This window comes from Notechis scutatus, chromosome 3, assembly GCF_049901735.1.
Source record: "Notechis scutatus isolate UNSWTSFEM ecotype Mainland chromosome 3, rNotScu1.2, whole genome shotgun sequence".
In the NCBI taxonomy this organism is placed as follows: Eukaryota; Metazoa; Chordata; class Lepidosauria; order Squamata; family Elapidae; genus Notechis; species Notechis scutatus.
The window spans coordinates 77,912,996-77,934,823 of NC_142011.1; the positions used below are offsets into that span (position 1 = coordinate 77,912,996).

At 37.2% G+C, this 21,828-nt stretch overlaps 1 protein-coding gene across 20 annotated transcripts in view; it reads left to right on the plus strand.

Moving 5' to 3' along the window:
* The window catches only part of ADGRL2 (adhesion G protein-coupled receptor L2), a 381,557-nt gene that overhangs the window by 331,901 nt on the left and 27,828 nt on the right, over positions 1 to 21,828 (plus strand). For all 20 annotated transcript variants that reach the window (XM_087960527.1, XM_087960529.1, XM_087960530.1 and 17 more), the window contains 7 exons: positions 4,083 to 4,266; positions 8,053 to 8,175; positions 8,404 to 8,609; positions 9,638 to 9,811; positions 14,187 to 14,396; positions 16,521 to 16,741; positions 19,679 to 19,745. In XM_087960527.1, coding sequence (XP_087816653.1) covers positions 4,083 to 4,266; positions 8,053 to 8,175; positions 8,404 to 8,609; positions 9,638 to 9,811; positions 14,187 to 14,396; positions 16,521 to 16,741; positions 19,679 to 19,745 — 1,185 coding nt within the window. The remainder of the gene's footprint in view (positions 1 to 4,082; positions 4,267 to 8,052; positions 8,176 to 8,403; positions 8,610 to 9,637; positions 9,812 to 14,186; positions 14,397 to 16,520; positions 16,742 to 19,678; positions 19,746 to 21,828) is intronic.

Sequence of the window (21,828 nt, forward strand, 5' to 3'; positions counted from 1 at the left end):
AGTAAGCCAATGATAGAATAAGCCAATAATCAATAGTTCATTTCCTTCCATAGTCTGTGTGAAAAATACAAGCATGGGAATGGGGATTAAACTAAATCCAAGATAGCAGTAGGTTTGTTTCTTGGTATTTTGCTTTGAACCCAGATGTTTTATATATGTAGTTCTGCATATCACACGCTGTTTATTCATAGCAAGCAAAATCCACAGATGGATGCCACTTCACATACCCATTTGTTTCACTAGACCTTACGGAACAAGAATGTCACATCATTCCCACTTTGTCTTTTTGAACTAATACCTCCTCTTTTTATCTTTCTACTGTACTACTGAATTCAAAACGATAACTATTTGTGTGATTTTATACATGTTTTCCTGTAACAACTGCTGTTACTGGAAAATCATCCTGTTTTCTAGAGCAGTAAAATAATTCAGAACTTAAATACAGGTAGTTCTTGACTTGCAACCACAATTGGGAGCGGACATTCTACTGTTAAAGTTGTTATGTTAAGTCAAGAAGGACCTGATTTTGCAACCATTTTTACCATGGTCAATAGCAAATCATATGACTATTAAGTGAATCCTGCTTCCCCAATAGGCATTTTTTTTTGCCAGAAATTAGCAAAAAAAAAAAAGGTTACAAATCTTAATCATGTAACTGCAGAATGCTGCAGCCAGTCATAAATGCAAACTGTTTGTCAAGCACCTGAGTTGCAGTTGTGTAACTTGCACGTATAGGTCATAATTCACTTTTCTGAAGGCTGTCATAAGTTTGAACCATTGTAAAATGAATTATCGTAAATCCAGGACTACCTGTATCTGGCAATGAACATTCTTGTTCATGCCAGTAACTACACATCATACCTTTGACTGATAGTATTTTGAGGGTGGAAAAACAGCATGGCAGTTTTAATTATAGAATTTCCAATTAGTATTACAAGAAGAAATACAAGTTTAAATTGAATCTGCCTATAATAGAGCAAAGGCATTTTTTATGAAACTGTTAAGTTATTACAATCGTAACCCTCCAAATTGTTTAAGAATAATTATACTGTTCAAGATTAATTCACTTTCTGTCCCATTTCCACTGAATCTGTAAATCCTTTACTTTAAAAAGGGACAGCTGAACATTATTAGTATTACATCTCCAGCAGTGCTAACTTTGTTTAGACTTAGTCAGGTTAAATTGATGCAAGTTCCTGGGGATTAAAAAAAAGCAGGCCTGGATTAACGTAAATCTTAATTCACGTTAACCCAGGTTATAGGTAAGGTATAGATATGAATAGAAACACAATGGGAACCCAAGAAACATATGCATACAAGTCCTATTCCCAGCTGGCCTTCCCACCCAGTGCTGGAAGAAATACAGTTTTAGAGTTAAATTTGAAAGGAAATTAGTGCCTCTAATTTAAAGTACATTCTGATCATAAATAGAAATATAAGATATTCAATCTTAAACTAACAGAATGTGTGGGTATATTGGGAATGCAGCTTGCATGGACTTCCTTATTTTTCCACGTTTTAGCTATAACTGTGTATAATTACCGACATTAGGTATATCGGGCTATAATAGTTGATATTGTTAAAGCCAATAGTGATAGTTATATTCCAAAAGAGATGGCTAGATTAGAAGAGATCCATGAAATTTCTTAGTCATTGAAAAGCTACTTATTTGTAGGCCTAATTGATATCCCCCACCCCTTATTTTATATTCAATGTTGGTAAAGATTGAAACTTAACAACAGGAAAAAGTGAGCAAGTCAATTCTTAAGCAATTTATGACTCAACTTTCTTAATTATCTGGTCTAGTGGTTAAAGCATTGGCCTAGTAGTGGGAAGAAGTAGAATTTTAAATCTACCTTAGGCACAGGTGTCAGTTGGATGACAATTACTTTTTATCAGTCCTAAAGAGAAGACAGTGGCAAAACTTTCTTTAAAAAAAATGTTACCTGGAAAACTGCATGGACTTGTCCATGACTGACTAAAAAAAATAAGAAGAAGGAAGAGGAATGGGAAGCTAAGCAAAAAGTGAAGTTTACTTTAAAAGATAAATTTCATGGTCAAATCTTAAGTGTGACCATATTTGTAACTGCAGTGACTGTGGAATTGAGAGGCATTGATAATTCTCATTGATTTCTATGAACAAAATTAATCTCCCGCTTAACTCCTCAGAAATCAAAAGGATCTCAAAAATGCATAGGCTTTTAACAATTGTGATCTTAGGAATTATTCTGCCCCTTTTCCACACATATACACTCCCAGCTTCTGATAAGAGTTGTTACAGAGCTGACTATTTTCATACCACTGGAGAAAAATAGCAAAGCAGATAACATTAAAAATGAAGAATCATGCAAAAGGACTTAAAAACAGACATTACACATTAATTGACATATGTACCAATGAACCCTAAGTGCACCACAATCTCAATTTCTGACTCGGATGGTTTTAGTAGGTTGCAAGTTGATAAGATTTACAAAATCTCCCCAAATTACTAATCTGAAATCTAGCTAGTGCAAAGCAAATAAGGAAAGTTCTCATTCCTTGGCAGAGAATTCACTTGTAGTTCAGATCAAAGGCTGCAATTCATATTTCTTGGTGATTAATGAATCCAGCCTCCACAGACCAATTTCTGTTCTACGCTCTGCAATGGTTGAAGTGGTATCAGCATGTGCAGTTGACTCTTCTGCTTCTCATTAGAGAAAAGAAGAAGAAAATCCTTTCATATCAGTCAAAACTATCTTCCACCTGCCATTGGGGAGGCTCGCCATGCAACCATTAAGAGGATATTAAAATGGATTAGGCTAATTAATTTTACTCCAGACAATAGTCCATACTGCTTTCCCTATCCATTCAGACACAGAGCGCAAAGTTCTGGACCTGGCTTTGTTTTTGTTCATGTAGTGCAGCCTGCTCTCATTTTTGAAACTGATCAACCACATTATGTGTGCGCTTAATGATATATGTAACTAGGTAAATGAGACAAAATAAGTGTGATGGCTCAGCAGTGCAGAGCCTACTCAGCTGTGGGACTACATTAGCCATTACTTTAAGAGCTTCCCTTCAATTGTCTTGTCAGTGGATGTGATTTTACTTATTATTATTTTGCCATGGGAATATACAGGCCGCCATAAGATGCTTAGATCCTGGCTTAACCAACAGAAATCCACATTTACTGCAGTTTCAGTCTGCTCTTCATAGGAGTTACAGACAAACTAAAAATCTCTAACCCTAACATATTTCCCATTACATGCAAACTGGGACTATAAACAGTGCTTTCCAAACAAGACAGATTTGAAGCCATTTCTAAATGATAGCCAAAGCTACTAGATAGTGATTAACTAGAATTCTAAAGAAACTGAGAGCGTATTATCCTCCTAGTATCATTCCGATTCTTGTTTGTTAAACCTTGATTTGATCATCAGAGTCCAATCAGTGTTTTTTCACTTTGGATCCTTTACCACACATTTAATTTTATATTATTGTATGGTTGCTTAGTTATTTGGTTGGGCAGTTAGTTTATATCATTATTGTAGCCACCTGAAGCTCATTTTTTTTTCTCAAGTTTTTCTTAAACAATAATCTTATGGAGTAGGTTAGATTAAATGAGGGTGATTGGCTTAAAATCAACCCAGTAAGGCTGAATTTACGCATGAATGTTCCCAGTCATAATCCAGCACCTTGGCTATATATCAGACTGACTGTCATATATTTCATACACATATGGCTACATTTATGAGATTAGGCCAAATATCTAACATTCTTCAGTTCCCAGTTACTTGAAAAACTCCTGCAGATTCATGCATGCCTCAAAGCCCCTTGAAATTTTGGATTGACATCTCACTTTCCAAATTAAAGCCAGGAGTATTTGCCTTTTTGCATTCTTCAGTATGTTAAGTTGTTTTTCATACTTGCTTTAAGGCATGTTGTGCTGACTCTTTGTTCTGAAGCAAAGCAGTAGCTTTTTTGTCTTTAAATCACTGTAAATCACATTGGCAGTTAAATATTGCAATTGCCATCTGATCGTATTAGAAACTTTCTCTTGCTGCCTAAGGCTATAGAGCCTAATATTTTTCTAATGAATGCAGGCAATCGTTGACACCGTGGACAACCTCCTTAGGGCTGAAGCTCTAGAATCTTGGAAAGATATGAATTCTTCTGAACAAGCTCATGCTGCAACAATGTTACTTGATACATTAGAAGAAGGAGCTTTTGTCTTGGCTGATAATCTTTTAGAACCAACAAGAGTCGCGATGCCTACAGATCACATTGGTAAGTCTTTGCATTTTAGAAAGCCAGGCATGTGCCATAAATTAAAGGAACAACACACTAAAATAATGGCTTGGGAATAGTCATATACAGTATATTATGTTGCTGGAAAATTATATTTGCTCAGGTAATAATTCTATTCCTATTTTTAAAAATAGGAAAAATTCTATCTATCTGTCTGTCTGTCTGTCTGTCTGTCTGTCTGTCTATCTGTCTATCTGTCTATCTATCTATGATATTTATATAGCCACCCAACTCATTCACATTATCTCTGAAGGACTTACAGGAATAAAACCACACATATAAAACCCAATACACCTCCACTCTCCTGGTGAACATTCAATCTAACTCCTGAATAGGCTCTACTAATGTACAGTCAACCATTGCACAAAAGCCTTCTTGACCACAAGTCCTTGAGCAGGACTCATAAGTCCAGTAGAAATGCCAGATTATGCACTGAGTCCATCTTGGGCTATGCAACCCTGTCCAAGACCAAAAATGGCAGGACTCCATGAATTAATGAGTTCCAACCCCAAAGTCATTCCATCTTGGCAGGGTTCAGTTTCAGCCCATTGCTCCCTATTAAAAGCCCAGTGTCCAGGCATTGCAAGATGGAGGTTGTGGCAATAGCAACAGCACTTATATATCACTTCACAGTACTTTACATTTTTCTCTAAGCAGTTTACAGTGTCAGAATATTACCCCAAACAGTCTGGATCCTCATTTTACCAACCTTGGAAAGATGGAAGGCTGAGTTAACCTTGAGCTGGTCAGGATCGAACAGCCAGCAGTCAGCAGAATTAGCCTGCACTACTGCATTCTAACCACTGCGCCACCACGGTGACAACATTTAATTCACCATGGGCTGAAATATATCACCCTATTGTAATGGATAACTTTATCCAGTGGCTTCATATTGATGTTAAACAGAAGCAAGGAAATTGCTGAACTTTGCAAAACCCCATAAAGCAGGGGCCAAGCACCTAGCACCTCTCCTCCCTGTCACCACTGTCTAGGAACGGTTGCAAGGGAAGGAAATCAACCAGATAATGTATGTTTTATAATAGCAGCTAAGCCAGACATTTTTAATTTTTTTCTTTACTGAAATCATATTTACAGAAATTTAAGCAAATCATTTTTATCTTAACTGTATCCTATTCTGTGAAGCATCAAGATAATAGTACTCATCTGTGATGTAGGTTTTTATAAGGGCTGATTAAAAATTGTGTTTGTGTATCTATGTGAGTAATTGAGATACCTGACCTGGAAATTCTGTTCTCATTATTTATTGCAATTTCATAGTGATTTTTATTCATTTTTGATGATAATACAAGCCAATTTTGACCACACAGTGTAAAGACTGTTTTTATTAAATGTAATTTCACCCAAGGTGAAAATAATTCAGTGAGCTGTGTCTCCAAAATACAAAATAGTCATGTTTCATAAACTGCAAAATAGTTACTGACATTTCAAGCACAATGTATAATTTAAATGCTGGGAAGAAGGAAAATACTTCTTTTTAGAGATGTACAAATATATTTTCCTATGTTTGTTCCATACTTAGATTTAAACAGCTTTCAGTATAAACTTAAATCCTTAACAATTCTTCCATTTTATAGATATTAAGAAATGTATTGAATGAAGCTCCAGGGACAAAATAATTAATTGCTAAAAAAAAAACTTGCTGCTAGGATTTATGAGTGAAATTATCTATGTTTCTGCTGGTAAAAATAAAAACAGTTTACAGAAACCTAGTATTGAATGAAGGAACTTAATACTGCATTCCTAAATATGGATCAAAGTTTTATTTCCTAAATTCAATAGCATGTGTTCTTAAGTCTGTTTTACCAACACATTATCTCAATACTGAATTCAGTGAATTTATGTAGACAGTTGTATCTCCTTCCATAATAAATGAATTCAACATAAAAATGGATATAAACACACACATAAATTGTTTGAATCTTAACAGGAAGTTGAGTGCATTTCATCATTAGTGATGCTTGGCACAATTATCATGGATGAGAATGAGATGCCCCAGTTTCTGTTCCAATTAGCTATTGCTAAACTAGTCAGGATGGTGATAAATTAGTTGATTCAGCAGGTGCATGTAGAAACCTGATCCAGCAGGAGACATGACTTCTATAATACCTTACTTACATAGCAATAACTTTTGTCCAGACTGGGAATCTGTACAAGAAAGTTTTTTTCTATGTGCTAATTTACCTTGCTTACTTGAGATGATAATGCAGTTATACCTTCCCTTCTTCAGTGTCCACAGGTTGTGGTGCTTTCATGGGTGGAGCTTATGTTGGCACAATGCTGCCCTTCATAATTTGCCTATCCTTGACATGCACATTCTCTCCTTCACTCTCAGCGGGATCCTTCTGCTTGCTTGCTTCCCATTTAATTAGTGAAAATACTAAGGTATTAAATTCAGAACATTACACTCTGTGTGAATGTGTGAAGCAAAGAAAGAGGTAATAAACCAGGCATAGTTCAATAAAATAGCCCTGCTAAATTTTTCACAAGTCTCTGTGGGGGACATTGGTTGACCTCAATTAATAACACATTTTGTGTGGGTGTAGAAATCTTTATAATAAATCGTACCATTATACTTGTCAGACTTTAAGTATATTCCTTTTAGTGTTTTTTTTTTTTAAATTAAATGCTATCCTTCCTTTCTTTGAAGAAACTCAGAATAATATACATGGCTGTATATTACAACAATCTTGTGAAGCAGTTTAGACCATACTGGCTTGTCTGGTGCATGGAGTGAGAATTTTAACAGGGTGCTTCTTAATTTTGTCCAAGTTGTTTAATTACTATGCTACAATATCTACCTGTTACTAACACATTTATTTTTTCAACGGCTGGTAGAATGCACATCATAAAAATTCATGCAAAACAATTGCATCAGTCTCATGGTTGCACATTTCTTCCAAGTAAAATACAGTACTCAGATTTTTAAAATGACACATTTTAGACTCACAGGTTGGGTGTCATGTCTTCTGAATCGTTCTTTTCATAGCATCTACATTCAAGTTAATTAAACTTTAAAGAAAAAATATTCCATGAAGCTGAAACAATTCATGTACATCTGTCATATATAAAAAAGACTGTCTAATGCACTCCCCCACAAAAGAACCAGGCAAATTTGACTGGAGTTTTTTTCACTTGACAATGAGTTGGGCAGGATATTATTATTATTATTATTATTATTATTATTATTATTATTATTATTATTATTATTAATAATAATAATAATAATAATAATAATAATAATAATAATAATACCTGGTGACCGCAGAATAGACGATACACAACTTGAAAAAATCACCAGATATCAGGACTTGTGCCTAAAGACCTAGGCAAGCACTTAAAAACAATTGGTGCTGACAAAATCACCATTGGTCAGTTGCATAAGGCCACCTTACTGGGATCTGCTCGCATAATCCACTGATACATCACACAGTCCTAAACGCTTGTGAAGTGTTTGACTAGTGATTTGTGATACAAAACCCAGCATCATAATCATAATAATAATAATAATAATAATAATAATAATAATAATAATAATAATAATAATAATAATAATAATAATAATATCATCATCATCTTAATAAGGTACTTGATTGATATTTAGGATGCTGGCAGCAACCTGTATCCACCATTAGCATCAGTAAATGGTATTTGTGATGCATTTTTGAATGTTCAGTTGACTGAGTTTCATGTTTAATGAATGAAGTGTATAATAACAACTACTACTTTTTATTGTGTTCCACCCAGTCTTGGAAGTTGCAGTATTGAGCACAGAAGGCCAAGTGCAGGACTTAAAATTTCCTCAGGGCAATGCTGGCGGCAACTCCATCCAGCTTTCTTCGAATACTGTAAAGCAGAACAGCAGAAATGGTATGTCTTGATCAAATGAGTTATTTTCAACCCTGATAGGAGCCTTTAGCCCTTCTTGGATTAAAGCCCCCTTGACAGAATTAAAAAATGGCTCCTTTGTACCTTTTGACTGCCCTTTTTTCCTGGAATCCATGATTCCTCAATATTGTGGTTAGGAAGCTAAGGTGGGAACAGCTGTGGAACTGGGTGCACTTTCAAGTCAATATAATGGAATGTTTCTGTTTCCAGGATTAGCAAAGCTGGTGTTCATCATTTACAAAAGCTTGGGGCGGTTTCTTAGTACTGAAAATGCAACCATCAAGCTAGGAACTGAGTTTGCTGGTAGGAACAGTACCATCGCTGTGAACTCTGATGTCATTGCCGCCTCCATCAACAAAGAGTCCAGTCGTGTCTATTTGACCGATCCCGTTCTTTTCACCCTGGCACACATCGATGTAAGTTATGGAAATGAATTAATGGGAAAGTCATAAAGTCAGCAAGAGCCAAGATTGGATGGGGGGGTGGTGATCTTTCCATTTGAATTTTAAATATCGGAAGGTCAGAGGCATAGGTTTATTTAAGTCTGCGAACATAAAATTAAATGAGCCTGGTTCAGTGATTATTAGAACTTAAGTGTATTCTTAATGAAAGCTAATTCAGTAATCAACATGAAAATGTAAATGCCTCTAATTTGTTCCTAAGTGAAAATTAACTCTTACCTTAGCAGCAGGGCAGAAAACACGGGCTTTTACAATTTTGCTTGCTTAATGTAGCAAAATTTAAATAGCACTTAGAGCATTTTCCTCTAATTCTGTACTATCTTCTGGAGCCCATTTACCAATCACTCAAGTGGGTTTTATTCAATAGGGCAAACTTCTTTTCTTTGAATCAGGTTGACACTGTCTCAGCTGACTTTTAAAAGACTCTGCTGGTCATGACAAAATGCTGTTGATTGTGCAGGTTGGGCTTTTCCATTTACCTAAAGCGATAGATTGGAAAAGCCAATAAAAGGGGAAAAATTATCCCCTTTCATTTTTCTGAAATGTTTCCAGTGCAATTTAATCTGGGATGACATGTCTTTTCTGCTCTTTTACAACTGATTAAAATTGAGACTGCATTTCTAATTATCCAGGAAGTCTGTTTTAAATAAATCTACCTGTTCCTACTGCTAAAAGTTGGAAAACAAATAGCCACAAGTCATCAATAATAAGCACCAAACTACAAGTGGAGAATTTCAGTTTCAGGCAATTAAATTCTCAGTAATGCCTGTGTTACGGCATGCCTATAACTAAATTGCTACTTTGTCCTACAGTCTGTTAGTTAATTTTTTTATTATTTTATTTTGGCACAAACTATATACCTTTTCTCCTGTGTCAGCTTAATTTGCTACGGTACAAAAGGTTGTATTAGATTTAAATAAACTGTCTCTAGGAAGCATTTGTATGCATATAATTGTATTTTTTTCCATCCTGATGTCTTACAGCCCAACAATTATTTCAATGCTAATTGCTCCTTCTGGAACTATTCAGAGCGGACTATGATGGGATATTGGTCAACTCAAGGCTGCAAGCTGATTGACACAAATAAAACACATACCACGTGTGCATGTAGCCACCTAACTAATTTTGCAATTCTCATGGCCCATAGGGGAACTGTGGTAAGTAATCCTGACAAATAATGTACAACATTTTGAAGACCCAGTAAAACTCCTGATCAGTTGAACTACCTAGAGATAACTCATAATCTTACTTTACCGTATTCTGTGTCTTTTTTTTTTCAAAGTTCAGATATTACACATACACACGGGGGGGAGGGGGGAGTAGGAGAGAAAAAGAGTTGAATGTGGCCACAAGAAACAAATCTATGTTATAATTCCAATACATCTACAATAATCTACATTATTTATCAACAAATGGCATACCAATACCAACGAAGTATTCTATTCAGGGGCGGGATTCTATTGGTTCTGTCCAGTTCTATAGAACTGGTTGTTATGATTTTGTGCAGTTCGGAGAACCGGCAAATTGCACCACTGGCTGGCCCCGCCCATCTCCACCCACCCCTCCCCTCCGCACCCAGTCAGTCCTTATTGTGTATGCGCAGCATTGCCTGCAGCCTGCTTTTGCCACCCACCAGGCCAGCCATTGCTGCATGCCTTCCACTATGGCCCTGCCTGATCTCCCTGGGCGAGTGAGACTCTGCAAGCTCCAGGGCCCAGTCACCTACCTGCCACTGCTGGTCACCTTTCCCCCCACCCCACTTGTCTTTTGCGACCGCCACCTGCCACCCTAACCCCCAGCAGGTAAGACCTAGCAGCTGTAGTGAATCCAGGCAAGGGGCGAGATGCAGACTGGTGGGGACCCAGCTAAATTTTGCTGTACCGGAGAACATGTGTTCTCCTGCTGCTTGGAAAGCAAGAGAGTCTTTCCCGGCACAGCTCCAGGTGGTAGAGAGAAACAGGATTCAACTGGGCTGCTTCTCTGCCTCCTAGAGCTGCCCATTTTCCTATTGGAGGGGAACTTGCAAACTTTTCACTGAGCTGGGAAAGAGTCTCTTGCTTTTCCAGCAGCAGGAGAACACGAGCCTCTCCACATGTTCTCCGGTACAGCGAAATTTAGCTTGGATTCACCGCAGCTGCTGGGCCTTGCTGGTGGGGGATGGATATGGGAGTGGCTGACCAGGGAGCATGACAATTTTGCCACCCTCATGGCCCCTTTACCTGCCACCCCTTCCCTCCCACGCCCGCAGCCCCTTTGTTGGACCTGGAACAATCACCCCTGGTTGGCCCCACCATGCCTACCCGGTCACACCCGTGTCGGCAACAGGCGCCATCATTTTGAAGTTGAGGGAGAAGTTGGGGAAGGAGGTGGAGGGTCCTGCAGTGGCTGGCACAGGAGCACTGCTGAGAAGCAGGGAAGTGGCCTTCTAGTGGTCTGACCAAGTGTTCAGGCTGGCGGACCACAAGAAGTCAAAGCACCAAGGGAAAGGGGGGTTGCCATGGGGAGCCACCCTCTCCACACCGAATTGGGACCATTCGGGATAGACCTAGGAATTGGGCGAGCCAAGCTGCAGCTCCTTGCCTTCTTAGGTCAGGGAACTGCCGTTTCCTGCAGGAGGAGGACTGCAGAGGGGGGAGATCTACCTTAGCAACTCCTCCAGTGTCTTTACCGGATTATTTGGACACTAAAGGTGCTGCTGTCACACATCAGCCCAGGCCTCAGCCCGTGGGTCCATAAAGCCAACACCAAAGAAGTGGGTGTTCAGGTGAACCCACAGTGCAATGCTCTTTCAGATCAGCCGCTCCAGGCCGTCTGACCTCCAAACCCCTCAGACAAGCTGAGCCAGGAGCCACCACTTCCAGGCTTCTACTCGCCCATGCTTGGTCACCGCCTCTTCACCTTGCCCGAAGTGGCTGGCCCCTCACCCTCCCTCGCCTGGCCTGAGAAGGGCAATGGTGGGGAATAGCGAAGTGGCTGGGTCCCTATCTTCCCCTCCCCCCCCCTCTCTCTGTGTGTGTGTGTGTGTGTGTGTCTGCCTCAAAGCTGTGGCTGGGCCAAGCCAGCAAGCTCTCCTTGGTGCTCTTCACTACTTCTTTCATTTCTTCTTTATGGAATCCACACTGGCTGAAAAACGATTGCCAGCCGCGGTGCAAGCATCCCTTCAGGAGAGGAAGGAAGGACACAAACCCTGGCTTCAGAAGACTTTGAAGCAGCACAGCAATCTAGGGCTGGCCTTCAAGGGATCTCAAAGGTCATCTAGTCCAACCCCCTCCTCCAGCAGGAGATCCTTACAGAATCATAGAATAGCAGGGTTAGAAGTGTGTGTGTATGTGGCTGTCAAAACTCCAAAAACAGGTCAAGTAGCTCTGGGGAGATCAGTTGTAAATTAGAACACTTGCTAAGCAACCCGCCATTAAGCAAGGACCACTTGTATGTGGTTTGCCAGACACCTGGCCATGCTGAGCCAGTCACCTGGCCACCAAGCCATGCCCAGCCAGTCACATGACCACCAAGCCACACCAACCCAAGCCACACCCACCCAGTCACATGACCAAGCCATACCCACAAATTAGACCATGCCACAGAACTAGTTGTTAAGAAATTTGAATCCCACCACTGATTCTATTCCATAAAGAATTTGTTTTATTTGGCACACAGTTCCTGCCTGTACAGAACCTTTTAACATTTAACCCAATGAAGACAGAAAAATAACAAGCAAGAACAAAACATAAATTATACCTTCCAAAATAATTATATTTTTAATAATTTCCTAAAAGCCAGCAGAGAAGTGGACAATCTGATCTTTTGCCATTGTAGTAGAGTATTAGGCCATTGTAGAGCATTAATGCCATCCCAGATAAGCAATGCTTTCTAGTCTCAGTCCTATTTATCTATCAGACTTGTGAGACTTAAAAGCAGTTGCTCCTTACTAGATCTAGTTCTGGTCTCCAACAGATATGGCCAAACAGCCCTATCCAATCAAGCTAATTGGCACAATAGCTATTCCTTTGTGACCCAAATTACTTTTAATTTATCAACACAGCCCTTTCCCTTCCACGACTTGCTTATGCTTGATCTAGTTCAGGGGTATCAAACTCATGATGACATGTCATGATGTGACATATCACATCTTTTTCCCAGTTCACTAAAAAAGGATAGGCGTGGCCAGCACATGACACATCCAGGCCACGAGTTTGACATCCTTGATCTAGTGGTTCAGGCTGATTCTGTTTCAAACTGGTGGTCCTGCAAATACTCAGACTTTTTGTGCCATGAAGTATAGAACCTTAACTTGCAGTTGCATATAGCGTAGGTCCTCCAGAATTGTTGATTTTTGCTTCCTGTTTCAGGAACCAGTAAGCTTACAATCCAATGTATTTCAAGTTGCCTTTAAGGGCAGCCTCAGATCAAACCCTGGATGGTAATCTGATGAGTTATTGTACCTCTTAGGAATGCAACTGGTGCACCAACCAAAGTTGGGCAAAGACCCCTAACCTTCACCGATTGGTTATTCCATAACCTCTACCTATTGTTCCAGAATGAGACATGAATCCAGAAAGACTCTAGATCCCAAACCTGCTCCTTCATGGATTAGTGGCTGTCTATCAAGAGATAGTTCTGTGCATTAACAGAGTACCCTGATGTACAAATGGCAACTTGGTTCAGCTTCAGTTTATTCTCTTTCATCCAAGCTATGATAACCTGCATGTCCCAGAATACGACACCAACAGCACATACAACCTGGGGTGGCAATGTGAAGTTATTGGCTTTATGTAAATGCTAAAGAACAAGAGAGAAAGAACTAATCTTCATGTTATCCCACATATCAGAGACCATCAGGCTGATTTTTCATCCCCTACCAAATACTACTGTGAAGATAACAATAAAATATAGCTCTTCTTTTACTGGTTAGGTTTGGATATTAATAAGCAACAATTTTGAAACCATCATTTATTGACTAAACTAATACTGAATGCATACCTATGCAACATTAAATCATGAACTATGCAAACCACCAGAGCTAGATTCACATCAATTATAAATTATAATGGCTTGTTATGATGTGATACGCAGATCTGGCCAGTAATATATTTTACTTAACTGGAATGTTTAAAAATACGTATTTTATTTAAGGGTAGTACATTTTACTAAAGAATTCCATTGTACTACACCCTCCCTTAGCATGATAAACAATGTTTTCTTTGTACACTCAACAATAATTTCCCAAAATGTGTCTTTTCAGTCTAATATTTATATTGTTTATTTTAGTATGACTGTTATCAGTTTTTTTTCATAATGAGCACATTACAAGTTATTTTGTGGACAGACCAACAGATAAGTTGGGCTACCTCATTCTCTCTTTGTTGTCAGTGCAAACTTGCATTTCCAATGAAAAACAAATCTGTCTTTTTACCAGCTAAGCTGTTGCATAAAACAAAGTCACGAGTCCTTAGTGTTAGATGTGAATCAGGTATTTTACTTATCCATTAGTCAGTAATGACACTAATTTTTCTCCATCTTCATTACTTCCAGTACCCAAATGGAATGCATGGCTTACTCCTCACTGTCATCACCTGGGTAGGAATTGTTATCTCCCTTGTCTGCCTGGCAATTTGCATCTTTACTTTCTGTTTCTTCCGTGGCCTTCAAAGTGATCGGAACACAATTCACAAGAACCTTTGCATTAACCTCCTCATTGCCGAATTTATTTTCCTAATAGGCATCGATAAAACCGAATATAAGGTAAGCCTTCCAGACTTGTATACACGTGCAGGTCTTTGTTTTCTTTAAAAAAAAAATGATTTCTTTATTTTGTAACCTCAGTTTTCCCTCCAAACTGGATGATGAAGTAAACAACAATAGAAAATAAAACACGATCAGCAACAAGAAAACTGGTGAAAAATTGGGTTTAGTATACATCCATAAATATTATAAACTTCTTAGGAACAAGTTTAGACAGAGATTTAAATTATTTTCTAAATTATTTTCATGGAGAAAAAAAGGGAGCCATCATTCTGCAGTAAAACAACCAGTTTTATTATTCTACTCCTTATATCTGATTCTCTAAATGAATAGCTTCCAGGATGCTTGAAACTGAATTCACTCATCTGAAGAGCACCAGAAGGCAGGAAGGGGCTGTCTAGATGTTCTCGTGCCAGAAAGATTAATTTCTTTAAAGGAGAATTATTTATTTTTAACCAGCGTTGTCCAGATTTAAGTCATGTTAAAACTATAGCTATTTTAATTAACAACACTCTGGCATGATGTGGGAGATAAAACGTACTGCAACAGAAACTGTTGACTTGAAAGGCCTTAGGCAGGCACATTATTCTGATTTAGGGTCATGCATATGTATTTCTTCAGAGACAGAGATTCTACATGCACAAATAGCAAGCATTGCAATAATCATTTATACTGACATACAGCTCCCTTTGAAAGTTCCGTGGTCCTCAATGAACAATGAAGTTGAATCAAGCTGAATAAAGTAACATTTATAGGAATAAAATAGAAGCAGTACTGCTGATAGGAGTAAAACCACAGCAGTACTGTTAAAGACTTAAATCCCTATTAGGGATTTTGTAGTACAGGTAGTCCTCAACTTAAAACCATAATTGAGCCTGCAATTTAAGCCCTAAGTCACGCCAGTTATTAAGCATGTTGCCAGGTGACTGCACCCGATTTTATGGAGGTTTGTTTTTTTTTGCAGCAGTTGTTAAATGAATCACCATAGCCATTAAACACTGGTTGTTAAAAAAAATCCCGTTGTCTGCAATAGCCTTTTTTTCCACCAGAAACTGGAAATAAGTGGCATTGTAAATTGCTGTCATTGTAACTGTAGAACGGCTGTAAATGCCGGTTGCCAAGCATCCAAAATGATCATGTGACTGGGAGAGGCTGTCAGAACTTTGAATCCGAGTTCAAAGTTTTGAGTAAGTAGCCCTGGGGAAGTCTCCTAACTTTGCACAGTCACTAAATGACTGATCACAAGTCAAGGACCCTCTGTACAGAGTTGTATCTTCTTGGCATTGATATAGGTGCATTATAAATCTAAATGATGCAATAAGGCTAAAATTGTCCTGTTTATTTTTAAATTTTCTGAACCGCCCTTCTCCCTTAATGGGGGACTTCCCCCGCCAATATTTATTTATTTATTTAATTGTATAAAATACAAAAAAAAATAGAAGTAGGAAATTAAGGGAAGGAAAAGAAGTGGGGAAAACAACGAGGGATTTTTTATTATCTTCACTTTTCATGATGGAAGACCTCTAAATTTCAAGACCTGAGACAGAATTCCAACTTTTCTAAAATAGGCTTTTCTCCAGTTTAAGGATTTCGTTCTTAGCCTGAGTCTTCTGTCGAAAAGAAAAGAAAAATATTGAATACGAAAGGAAATGGAATTCCTTGCAATGGCGTATTCTTTTTTCTCTTTTTTCTTTTTTCAACAGGTTATAAATAATACATTTAGCCGCAGTGTTTCTTTATTATCTTTCTGTACCAAATCATTTGCAGTATAAGCCTTGCAGCAGACTGTTAAGATTTCTGTACCCAAAATTAATAGGCTGCTTTCCATACTTGATATTCCATTACACTGAATAATGTGAACAGGCACATATTTTCCATATCTTAACTTACAGAGTGCAACAAAGGACAGGGTACAGCTACCGAGAACACAGAGATGTTTAACCATGCCGAATAGAAACGTCTTGCTTTGGAAAGGTTGTCTCAGACTAAGATTGTGTATAGTACGCTCTTTCTAAAAACCGAGCACTGGGTTGGAACCACCCTGCTCTTATTTCTGTAAATGTCAGACTAAACAAGAAAGGTGGAAGAAGTAGTTTGCATTTGATTGTTTCTGTTTCTTTGCAGATTGCGTGCCCCATATTTGCAGGCCTCTTACATTTTTTCTTCCTGGCAGCCTTTGCCTGGATGTGCCTAGAAGGGGTACAACTGTATCTTATGCTAGTAGAAGTATTTGAAAGTGAATATTCCAGGAAGAAGTACTATTATGTTGCTGGCTATCTCTTTCCTGCAACTGTTGTTGGTGTTTCAGCAGCTATTGACTATACAAGCTATGGAGCAAAGAATGCGTAAGTATATGCTTAGCAACTAGTATTTTGGGTTATTTACCTGAGTGTGCTATCAGACAGAAAGTCAAGCCTGCTGAAATAAATGATGAATGAAACACAACAAGTAAAAGAATATCTGAAGACATTATTAATAGGGAATGGCAATGTGCTTCTATTTGAGTCTTTTATAATTTTTATTTATAGAAGATTTATACACTCCAGATTGTAAATAATGGCATTATTTTACTCTGTATCTACTTACATTAAAAGAAGCTGGGTAGAATTATTAGAGAAGAAAAGGAATATTTGTCTATGAAGATTCTCAGTCATCCAGGTCATGGTTGTCCCAAAGGTGCTTTTCAAGAGGCAACAAGACTTTCTGTTTTTTCTTTGAAGACGTTTTGCTTCTCATCCAAGAAGTTTCTTCAGCTCTGGCTGGATGGTGGGAAATGGAAGGATTTATATTCCTTGCAGAAGCTGGTCATTTGCATTCTTTTAGAGAGTCGTTGAGGCCACCTGGAGGTTTATCTGTTGCCTCTTGAAAAGCACCTTTGAGACAAAAGGAATATTTTTGTTTGAAGGGGGAGCTCCAAAGACAACAAATATTGTGAAATCGAATTTGGGTAAGTCACCGAGACAAGAGATTTACTCTTCTGAACTTTTGGACTCATGATGGCTCCCATTTTAAGGGAATTTTCCGTCTACTGGAATACGTGCTTTGGACTGTTCTGTGTATTGTGTAGCTGATGTTTGACTGGTGTTTTTTTGTGCTGCCAAGCCCTCAGTTCTTAAGTATTTGATAAGCTGGTGGTAAATCAACACTCCTGTTTACTGATAAGGGGGCTGTATCCAAGCTTCAATCATTTCCTTGGCTATCTTTGTACCTGCATGGCCAATGATCTTTGTCGTTGTGAAATTAAATGTGTGTCCTTGTTCATTGCAATGTGAGGCTACCAGTGAGTTATCAAAAACTTAGGAGCCGAGGGATTGGCAGCACAAGGACACGGCAATCAATCTCCAGCCATCAATATGCCAAACAGCCCAAAGCAGATATTCCATTAGAGACAAGATGGGTTCCAGCATGAATCTGAAAGCTTGAAAGAGTAAACTCTGGTCCAAGTGACCAACCCAAATTTCATCTCGCATCATTATTCTGGGACACATATATTTGCCTTCATTCACAGTAAATCCTGCTTACTTTTATTTATAATCCCAATAGAATTTACATGAAAGAATAAGTGGGGAATTTTGCTGAAATCAAATTATATTATTGCAAAATATAATGCCTTAGTTTTATTTATTTTTATCATTGTTCACTTGGTCATCTGGTAGGATATCTTCTGAACAATGATAACTGAGTATCAACATATATTTTTTATTTGGTTATATTTTATCAGGTATGTACAAACTTTATGTAATACTCTATTTTATAAACAGAAAGACAATTAGGCATTGTCTTTCTGTTTATAAAATAGAGTATTACAGAAAGTTATAAAAGGTAGACAGAATATATTACTGAGCATTTATATAACTGAAGGCATAAATATGCCTTCCAATAGTACTTGCTTTGTCCATTGGTTAAATACTTGCAGCATGGTCAGATATTGTTTAATACAAGAAGTCTGCTTAATTTTGCTGTTGATGAAAGACAGACAAAAGTTATTCATTAGGGAGCTGCTTGAAATATATAAAAAGTGAATCATTAAATGAATTGAGTCCTCATAGCCAATGCTTAATTTAGTTTAATGCTATTTCTTTTTAATTGTTGAATATCAATTGGGAATGGTGGCTTTTTATTGGTAATGCACTTTTTTGCTGAAAAAGTAGGATGTCTAATTATTTTCTAAATTTCTGATAGGTATGTTTGTGATGATCAGATAATAAAGCTGAATTAAACTTAATTCCTTGTGGTTGAACGGACATATTCATATTGTTTTCATGGAAAAAGTGAAATGAGGGGATTTTTTGGCTTCCTAGTCAAACTTTGAATTTGAGGATTTTATAATAATTTCCCTTCCATGTTAGGTCTGACCTAGCTTGGTTTTTTTTTATCAGCCAAGTTTACTCGGATCTACTTCTTGCTATATAGTTAAACAATAAATTAAATAGTACTATAGCAAATTTTAAGGCATTGTGCAGCAGGGACATGGACCACATATGTGTCAGAAACACAAAAAATGGCCCATGTGAGAAAAAATTTGAAGAAGATGAACCTCATCTACCATGCTGTTTATTAACTTAATTTTTCAGCATTTTCTTTATTTTCCTGCTACCAACTCTCAACTTGATTTAATAGAACAAAAAGTAGAAAGGGACAGAGAGTGAGATGAAAATAAATCATGGTAAAGAAAGGATTTATGTATTGTGTGTTGAGGTTAGATAGATTCCCGGTCTCAAGTACATAAATAGAACTGTGGATAATAATGCAAACCTATTTTTTTTATTATGAGGCTGTGGTTTGTAAATAGTCCTTCAACAGGAAATGTCTAGTTTGGATAAATTTGAAAATAAAAGTTGATAATCAACACAAAAATAAGATGAATAACATAACAAGGTTGCATAAAATATATGTGTTTACCTATAGTTTTATGTTCAGATTTCCACACCAATAATGTTTTATGAACAAACACATAACTTTATTTCCACTAGAAGAGGGGGAGGAATGGGTGGATGGATGGATGGATGGATGGGATAGTGTATTGCAGATAGTATAGATTCTGTTTGTTCATTAATTATTTTCACTGATTTGGCCAGCCTCTCCAAAAGTCCAAATCTAACTTGTGAAAGAGGTATAAATTATTTATAAAAACAGATTTCAAATGGATGTTCACTTAATGCCATTGCTAAAAGAGGTCTCATAAACATGAAGTCAGTGAAAGTTAGTTTTTTTGCAGTTTTCATAATATTTTTTTTGTTCATGGACTGTTTTTGTTTTTTGTTTTCTCTTTTCTACAACAGTTGCTGGCTCAAGGTAGACAACTATTTTATCTGGAGTTTTATTGGTCCTGTTACCTTCATTATTCTGGTAAGAATATGGCCTCTTTCACTTAGTTTTTTCTTCCAGATTAATTTGATGAATTGTGCTTTTGGTTATTAGATCATAATATTTCTTTATAAAAATACTATTGCAAATTAACCAAAAATGGTTTGTCAGTTTTCAAGGGATATTGAAATGAATTAGGGCTCCATGCACATCTCTTGTATAAGGACAGTGGCATTGCTATATAAATTATAAATGTGAACATTAACCCTTGCATTGTCTGTATCACCTTTGGGTGATACCTTTTGGATTTCTAATATTTAGTGAACTATGAAGGTTATTCATCCACTTTCAGCACAGAAAACTGATGGGTGACTTTGGGCCTAGCATTGACTTTTAGCACAGTTAACATATGAGGCTTGTGGCATCTACCCACTACCATATGGAACCATTAAGATGGTTTAATTCATAAAATTTATCAATCCAGTTGGTTTCCAGAAGGCACTTGGAAAAATTTCCAGTGAATCAATGGACACATCTGGAATATGAAGACAGTAATAAACTTCTTAGGACCACTCTTAAGCAGCAGCTTCTTGGATATTGATCCAGGTAGGCTCCTTGTTTTACTGAATAGCAACAAGAGATAAACCACCTAAGAAGATTCCTGAATCAACACATGCAAACAATTAAAAGTATAGATAATATACTTATCTGTACTTATATAGATAATGTTTATGTTTATGAACTCAGATGAAATTCCAGCAAGATGGAACTAATGTTGGCAGACACATTTCCTAATTCCATGAGCTGAACTTTTCCTGAATGAACTGGCACAGAGTTCTCTCTGACTCTTTTTACAAGACAGGTGCAAACTAGCCAAAAAAAAAATGTGAGCCTGGTTTGCTGGTTTCTAAGTTGCATCCTTTCCTGGACTAGCACATTAAAAGCAGCAAATGCCCTTTTTATATCTCAGTTAAACTACTGTAATTCACTTTACATGGGCTATCCTTAAGGAGAACTTGGAAGCTGCATGTGACATAGAATGCTAATACTGCTGTTCATTTGCTAGCCAGTTCAGCAGAATAATATTTATTTTGCAGGAACTGCACTGATTGCTAATAGAGTTCTTGGCCCTATTCAAGATGCTGTGATTACCTATAAAGTGTTTGCCACCTGAGTCTCCAGTTACCTTTGCAGCCAGATACCTTCTTATCTGGCTGTATGCCTTACATGGTATAACCAGAAGAGACTACAATAGATACTAGTTCTTGATAAATCAAGGGAACTAGGACCTGGAAAAATAACCTTATCTGTAATAACTTTTTACCGTGAAATAGCTTCTTCCACCTTTCTGATCTTTACGTAAATGGAAGAAAAGAATTATTTTCTGAAAAATCTTTGGAGAGAAGGATTTCTAATTGGAAGACAGTAGTAAATATATTTTAATTGTATAGATGTTATATGTTGTTTTAATTTGTGAAAATTGTAAACAGCCTTACATTTGAGGAGTTAACAGTATACAAATTACTTGAGCAATTAAATAATTAAATGTGGATAGTTAATTGAATTTATTTAGGTTATAATTCTAATATGACTACTTAGAAAAAAATAGTTGAACTCAGTGGCACTTATGTAAATAAAGTGCACATAGGAGTGTTTCTTATTCCTTTTATTTAAATTCTACTATCCTTTCAGGAGTTTACACCTTTTTTATGTGTGCATTCTAACTACTGTAGTCACCTGTTGGAGTCAGATCCCTTTAGCTTTAAGAGTTAGAATAACTTGTTACAAACAGTCTCTCATTTGCATTTAAAATTGAAATGTCTAATTCATTTCCAACATCTTTCTTTTGAGATGTTATCAAATATAATTATATCAACATCAACCTTTACATTCTTATTCAAAATTAACTTATCTAGTACTCTTTGTGTACCCTGATTCTATAAACGATTGTCTAAATTGCAAAATGTGTCATATCTCAGAAATAGCAATGACCGAACAGGACTTTAGTTCTTTATCTTCTAAAATAAAGCTTGCCAGCTTTGTAAGGATATACACACACACATATACACATTCAAAAATACAGTGATTACGACAATTTAAATAAATCAAAGTAATCATATTATCT